At 51.6% G+C, this 7826-nt stretch overlaps 1 protein-coding gene across 1 annotated transcript; it reads right to left on the bottom strand.

The window, feature by feature from the left end:
* Window positions 1-2141: 2141 nt before the first annotated feature.
* Foxd1 (forkhead box D1) lies at window positions 2142-4560 on the bottom strand. The gene is given in 1 exon segment (NM_134337.2): window positions 2142-4560. A coding segment is annotated over 1 exon segment (1368 nt). The 5' UTR covers window positions 4199-4560; the 3' UTR covers window positions 2142-2830.
* Between the last annotated feature and the right edge of the window lie 3266 nt (window positions 4561-7826).

Raw genomic sequence — 7826 nt, 5'->3', positions numbered from 1 at the left:
TTGTAGTCGGGAGGAGGAGAGCTGGTGGCCAATGTTTGTCCAACTGGTTTATTTTTCGAGACCCAGGCTATTGAGGAAGGCTTGTTCGAGCAGCCTTCTAGCCTACAAACACACAAACATCCTTCTGTTTGCCTTCAAAGAAAAGGGGGTTGGGGGGACCAGCACTGGATTTGCATGCGAATGAGGAGCCCCCAGGAGGAGACATCCTTGCCCATCAAAGGCCTGGGTAGACCCGCTGCCTTTGTTCCAACACCTGCTTGTCAGTACAGCACGGCCAGGCGCGCCCCACACTCCGGGCTCACCCGCCCAAGGCCCACCTTCTTCTACTCCACCCTTACCACTCTGGGCGCATACCTTAGAGCCGCTTACTATCCCCAACATCAGCCTGCGGAGCAGGTTTGCTGAGTAAAGCCCACCGCAAACACCCAAATCTAGAAAAAAGGCTGAACCTGGTGGGATATAACAAACGAAAGCTCACTGCACCCAGCCTGCTCAAAAGCAGATCTGTGGTCTGCTGCCCGCGAGGGTGATGTAGGAACCAAGAACTGGGACCCCAGGGCCAGCACTGGGCCGCCCTGAGCCTCGTGTATTAAGAGCTTTGCGAGGGGGGAATAGAGAGCTCCTCTCCGCACTTTCTAAAGATGTGTGATCTTAAGAAAAAAACAGAGCTGTGATTCTCTGCTTTCGGGACAGCTACAGACTCTTCCTGGGGGGCTGGGTGGGGGAGAATCACGCGGTTTTGTTCTTGACTCTCTTTGCAATAACTTTCAAATCTAAAAGTTCATTCTGTGCGTTGCACAAGTCTACCTACAGGCGTGCCAAGGTGGTTTGCCTTGGGATCCCTGCGAAGGCCTCTGCAAAAGGGCTCCTGGGATGCAGATGGCCTGGGGTCGGGGGTCTGCTTTCTTTTAAATCTAAATTAGAGCACAAGAAGCCTCTGAATGTAAGATCCTCGCCTCAAATTTAAATTTACCTTCCTCCACACATCTCATAGGGGGAAAAACAAACAAACAAAAACAGAATTTCATCTTGAGATTCTGAGTCTTTTTCTTCCTCAGAAGAGACCAGGCATCAAATGTGGCCAGCCCTGCACAGAGCTGGCCTATAATGCAAACGTTATGGATTGGATAGGTTCAGTCTGTGAGTCTTCAGATACCATAGTGTGTGCACTTACCACGCTTTAAAAAAAATTAGTAAGCAGATCTCTACTGCAGCCTGCTGACCCAAAGCATTCAAATTACGTGGTAGATAAGCATCAGCTATAAGCAGGGCTCACGGTCCCATCTGTACTCGCCAAGACTAGCCTCGGATTCTGTAAGGAACTACAAGTTGAATGTAATCAGCAATGAAAGCCTTAAAATTCGAAAAGGGATGCCCTTAAATCACCCAAATTGTTTATTTAGTTCTGTAAACACCCAGGTACTTTCATCTTTAAATCTTTGAACCACATACTCTGCTACTTTGTTGCCAAGTTGACAAACTCTCTTGCCCTTGAGTTATTTATTTAAGCCAAAATTCCGGTCAATTTGCCTTTGCACTCAGAACTCAGTTGTGTAATTCCTGGACTCACTTTTACCTTAAATCCCAGAACTATCACATACAATTAATTCATGTTCTAAATGCAAATGTTTGTTTATCCAGGGCTTCTAACACCTTTAAACAGATAATCTCCTCATCTCTTTTTGCTGTTAAAATTGGAAACTAGAGACTGGCCCTGCCTGCCTTGTTTCCATCACAGTCTAACGTGGCGTTTGAGCATATTTTTTTTGTACATTTTGCTGAAAAGTGAGCAGAAATTAACTTGAGAATTTCAAAAACCAAACACGTTAAATTATCTTAGGGTGACTAAAACTTCAACTTTAAAGGGTCTTTCTGATCTTAAAGATAGACAAAGCTTGGGCCTAGAATTACCCAGCAAAGCAACGGTTTTCATTTGCCGTCACTAAAAAACAAGTTCTGAGCAGCGGATGTTTCTGACTGTGGCGGCATGGCATCCTGGTTTTGTTAGGCTTTTTTTTGAAAGTACCGTTTAAGTAGGTCCTGTACTGCGTTCAGACTCATCTATACGATCTTTTTCCTTCTTAACAGAAAAGAAACTAAGAAAGGGACAATTCGGCCAATTACTTAGGTGGCTTTTCTTTGAAAATTAAGCATTTTATTTCTGGAAAACCGCGTAAAAATCTTACATTAGAATAGTACAATAATAATTGCCAGTAAAATTTACAATACTCCTTGCAAAGAATACGTAGTAAGTACAAAATAAAAATTCCGCAAGTCCATTATGATACAAAACACAGGTTAAAAATAGGAAATGATAAGTCTCGACTTGTTTCTTGTGTAAACATGTTAATCATTTTTTCCTTTCCATGAAAAAGTATACCAAACATGTGTGAACAAATAAAGGCGTTTCTTGGAGACCTTTACTGGTTTTGCATAAGCTGCATTTAAACATTACTGATTTTTTTTTTAACGCCTGAACCTGAGAATCTCTATACTTCAAAAAGGCTTGGTTTTGATGATTTTGCTTGGTTTTTCTCAATTTTTCAAAAGTCAAGGAAGCTCCTAGTGCCAAGACAGGGCGACTCCCCTCTCTCCCACCCCAAGTCAGGGTTGCAGCATAGGGCGATTTTGCATAAATAGATTGACCCTCTCAGCCAAACTGCGCGGCGCCCCCGCTGTCGCCCAACACGGTCTGGTCCAAGATTCCGAAGTGGCGAAAATGGGGGCGCGAGGTCGCCGAGGGCCGGGAGGGGCGAACAAAACCAACCCCCCATCCGTAGAAAGGAGCCGGGGTCCTACCTTCACTCTCTCCCGCGCGCTAACGGCGTTTCTAACAATTGGAAATCCTAGCAGTAAAGTTCTCCACACTGGACAGCGCAGTCCCTTGGTGCAGAGTACCCAGCGCGGCGGACGACGACACGGAGGAGGCAGCAGCCGCGGCGGCGACCACCAGCGAGCGGGTGAGCGCGACGGCGGGACCCGCAGCCGCTTGCACGGCGCAGCCTCCGCCCCCGGGGCCCGGTGCGGTCCCGCTGGTGGCCCCAGGCGAGGCGTGTGCACCGGCGGTCGCGGGACCCCGAGTGCGCCCGATGAGGCTCTCAATGGAGAAGGGCGAGCGTGTGAGCGCTGCGGTGCCCGGGCCTCCCGCCTTGACTGCGGCCGCCTGCAACGGGCCGGGCAGGGCGGCGGCCAGCGCATGCGGCCGGTAGCCGAAGGCGGTCCGCGCCAGCTCGGCGGCCGCGCCGGGAGGAGGCGGCGGCGGCGGCGGTGGCGGGGGTGAGTGCGGGTGGAAGGCGGCAGCGGCTGCGGCGGCGGCGGCAGCGAAGAGCGCGGAGGGCGGCGCGCAGGGCGGCAGCTGCAGGCCGTAGGCGCAGCCGTAGGCTCCATAGCCGCAGGCGGGCGGCGGGGGCGGCGGCGGGAAGAGCGCGGCGCCCGGGTCCCCTGCGCTCGCCGCGGGCCCCGCACCGCGCAGCAGCAGCGCCTCGGCCGCCGCGTGGGGGGCGAGCAACGGCTGGCGCTTGAAGCGCTTGCGGCGCCGCAGGAAGCTGCCGTTGTCGAACATGTCTGCGGACTCCGGGTCGAGCGTCCAGTAGTTGCCCTTGCCCGGGTTGCCGGGCTCGCGCGGGATCTTGACGAAGCAGTCGTTGAGCGACAGGTTGTGACGGATGCTGTTCTGCCAGGCGGGGAACTTCTCCCGGTAGTAAGGGAAGCGACCGCTGATGAACTCGCAGATCTCGCTGAGCGTCAGGCGCTTCTTGGGGCTCTGCAGGATGGCCATGGTGATGAGCGCGATGTACGAGTAGGGAGGCTTCACCAGCGGGTTCTTGGAGCTCCCGCCCCCACCCGTGCCCGCGCCCGCGCCCACGCCACCTCCCGCGCCGCCTCCCGCTCCCGCGCCGCTGCAGCCGCCCGATCCGGCCCCCGGGGCGGGCGCAGGACCCGGAGGCGCGGGGGACGCGGCAGGCCGCGAGGCCAGCAGCAGGTCTTCGTCGTCGTCCTCTTCCTCCAGGTCCTCGAGCTCGTCCTCCCCGGCGTAGGAGCGCCGCCGCCGCTGGGCCGAGCTGGGCAACTGGGACCCGCCGCCGCCCTCGTCGTCATCGTCCTCTTCCTCCTCTTCGTCCTCTCCCTCCCCCACCACGTCGATGTCTGTCTCCTCGGCGAGGCCGGAGGCATCGGACATCTCTGTGCTCAGGGTCATAGCTGGGGCGGCGCGGTGGCGCGGCGGCACATAGGGGCACCGGGCTCCCGGCTCTCTGGCCTCCCCAGGCCGACCCCGGAGCGGCGGACCCGGAGCGAGGACGCCACGCTGCGACGGGCGGCTGGGGCCGCTCCGCGCCGCTACTTGACGAGCCGGGCTGCGCGGGGTGCCTGCGCTCCCCGGCTCGGCGTGCACGGGGTGGCGGGCGTGCTAGACTTGACCTTTTCCACTGCGGTCCCTCTAGCCCGGTCAGTCCAGGAGGGGTTGGCTGGACTCTGGCGGGCCAGTCGGTGTCGGGCGCCCAGAGGGGCGCGAGACGAGTGAGAATCTAGAAACAGAGCTCGGCAAGGCCAGGGCTGAGTCCAGAAGAGGGCGGATCTTGTCTGGGCTTATAGCAGAAGGGGGCCTGTCACATGGTGTGCACGTCAGAGCGCGGCCCAGGGAAGGAAAAGAAAGGCGAAGGAATCGGCGTGCAGGGGGAGAAAGTTCACCCGCAGGAGGGGCAACAGCAAGAATTGGAGACTGGAGCCCACTATTTCTTCCCAAGGTATTGGATATCCTGAATCACAACCTAGCCAGGTGCGAGCGGGACCCGAGGGCTACAGGAGTTCAAGCCCCCAGCCTGATTCTCCCGAATTAGTACTCAACCCTAATCTCAGAAGCGCTCGGGGGCGCTTCGATTGGACGACACGGTGGCCTGTAGGAGCCATCCCACTGGGGGACAACTGCTCTACGTGTGAGGTGATCCCTGGAATATTGAGCGAGGGAGTCTGGTGGGGTGTCTCAGCTCCCCTGGATTGGGCCAGCCTCCGCCTGTGGAATCTGATGAGAAATCCCCCCATTTTGAGCACGGTAATAATTGTTTATTGACCCTTTAACCCTTTCCCTTCGGTTCTTCTCCAAAGACGTTTGTTTTCCGCCATCTGTTGATAAAAATGCGGCTAGGCTGGTGTTTTGGTCATTTATCTGCAATTGAATGCCCTAGAGACTTGACAGCTAAACTAAGCCACTCTAATGAGAGTATCTCACAAATTCCATGGGAATAGAGCAAGTAATGGTTCAATGAGGAAAAGAAATGGAAAACTGTAGTGAAAACCCAAATACACTCACACAGAAATACATAGCAGCAACTCAAAAAAAAAAAAAAAACAAAAACAAAAAAACAAAAAACACGGTTGGGATGTTAGGGAAAGGAGCGCTATACTTTTCAATAAAAGGTATGTTCTAATGAGGTGTGAGCGTTTCACACTACTCTCTAAACACTGAAATAATTATTATAACTTACACACGGTGCTGCTCGGGAAGAATTGCTAGTAGAAAGGACAGCAAAGATGTACTTTGAGGTCAACTTTTTTGAATAATACGTTAAATGTTTCTCATACTCTTTACAAAAAAGTGACGGCTTTTTAAATTTCAATATAGGATGCAACTCCTCTCGATTCATTTTTCTTCCCAGCTAGTGGGGATAATTCAAATATGATTCTGTTTTAAGAATACCTGTGTTTACCACCAGCTAAACGTATTGTTCTGGCTGGCGGGGGGAGGGGGGGAAATACGAATAATTGTGTAACCCAAATTCATTCTGATAGCCTAGCTTTCTGGATGCTCGCATTTCCTGACATGCTTCTATTTCAAATAGGGAACTTTGCCTCACAAGTTTAACTTTCTGGGTAAAATGGCCATTTGCCAAGATCTGAATAAAAAATCAATGGCTTTCTCCAGGAACAATCTCAAATGCTCTTGGGTATGTCATTGTATCAACCAAGTGTTTCTTACTTCCTGAAATGACTTGTTCCAACTGGTATTCATCACAAAATCTCAAAAATAAACTGTTGTCCCATCTAGGACTTCTGTGCAAATCAGGTTTCGTTCCCTCCAAAGGGTAACCACCAGTTCCACTTGTAAGTGGTCCGTAAAGCCTATTAGAGATCTTTGAAAGATCTATGAGAATGTCTCGCGCTCTGAACGCGTTGTTTTTCATTGCCTCTTGTTTGATGTATGACTGGACCATCTAATTATTGTAATGGGCTCCGATTAACCTGAGCCAACATTAATCAGGCAGCGAGTGCTTTGTTGATGCAGACAGGCGTCCTTACCAAGGAGTCCACTTTTACATCGAAAGTTTAAGTTTCATAAGTGCTAGCCCGATATCTAAATAAACACCATGGTTCCCCCCCTGCAGCGCTGAGGGCTGCTGTGTAGAAACGTATTTGAAGATGGAATACAGGAAGAATTGTTCTCAGACTATTAGTAACGTTAGAGGATAAATTACAGCCGTCTCTCTGTTCAAGATTTGCAGCATCTTCAACTTGTCTGTCCTAAAAGGGTCTGCGAAATGAGAGCTTACTTTGTAATATCGTCCCTAAATCTGTCCCCAAAGGGTTAAAGGGCTCTTCCCTGAAAATGTTTGGGAAAACGTGGTAAGTTACCTTAAGGTCACTCGGGGAAATGTGGGGATTTGCCGGATTTGACAGACCGCCTAAACACATTGGGATCACTGTAGAGGCAGAACATGTTAACAGAGATTTGGGTGAGCTTCACTAAAGCCCCGCCTTTGGGCGCTCCACCAGTTTTGCTTTCTTTAAGGTAGCTATTACCCGGAACCCCTTAGCTGTTCAGTCCAGAAATTTCTGAGCCTGGAAATCTAGTTCGCGCCTTGCTCATCCTCTTTCGGCCCACCTTCCTGGTTCCTAGCTCTCTGAGTCTCCTGGCTCCCTGGCTTCTCTCCCGGAGAAGCCCGTCCCATTCCATTCCATCCCCTCAAGCTAGTACAGGGGCCAGAACTCTTTCCCAGAGGGGGACAGGACAGTCACTTCAAATCAAGAGCTAGCGAGCAACTCCCACCCAAAGCAGCTGGTGCTTGTCCTTGCAATATGGGAGAACGGCAGAACTGCCCCCTGGTGGCAGTGTGGAGCCCTGCTGTCCCTCCGGTTGGCCTGGACACCTTGGTGGCTAGAAATTCTCCAAAGTCAAAAGTGCCTGGAAGGTTCCAGATCTAGTAGTCTCTCTCCTCTGAGTTACAGGGTCTGAGGCCCGCACGCAGACATTTCCTTGGGCCTCGACTTTATCAGTTTTATTCCCACAGGTTGTTTGGGTCAGTGGCCTGAACCCCAGAGCTGAGGTCACAGGATTTAGCACCAACTTTGGGAAGAATGCTCTGCCTCAACTCACTCAGTCTTTGTCACAGGCCCAGAGGATTTTTTTTTGTTTTTTTTTTTTTTTGAGGAGAAACTCGGGTATATAAACTCAGAAGGCAAGAATTATTAAATGTCTTGCCTAAATTTTATGTCAACTTGTTGCAAGCTAGAGACATTTTGGAAGAGGGAACATCGGTTGAGAAATTGTCGCTCCCAGATTGACCTATGGACATAAGGCTGTGCCACATGTCATCATTGATTGATGTTGGGGGGTGGGGTCTCCAGCTCACTGTGCAGTGATGCCATAACTGAGCCGGTGGACCTGGACAATCAGATAAGCAAGCTTGTTGAGGAAGCCAGTAAGCGGCTCTCCTCCATGGCTTCAGCTTTACTCCCTGCCTTTTGTATCTGACTTAACTCATTCTGCGTAACGTCTCTGTGTTTCATCATGTGAGGCTTCATACATAGGATGTCCTGAGGCTGAGAGATAC

Source organism: Rattus norvegicus, chromosome 2, assembly GCF_021556685.1.
Source record: "Rattus norvegicus strain SHRSP/BbbUtx chromosome 2, alternate assembly SHRSP_T2T, whole genome shotgun sequence".
In the NCBI taxonomy this organism is placed as follows: domain Eukaryota; kingdom Metazoa; phylum Chordata; class Mammalia; order Rodentia; family Muridae; genus Rattus; species Rattus norvegicus.
The sequence above is the reverse complement of the archived record's forward strand: the minus strand, read 5'-3'. Positions and strand labels throughout refer to the sequence as shown.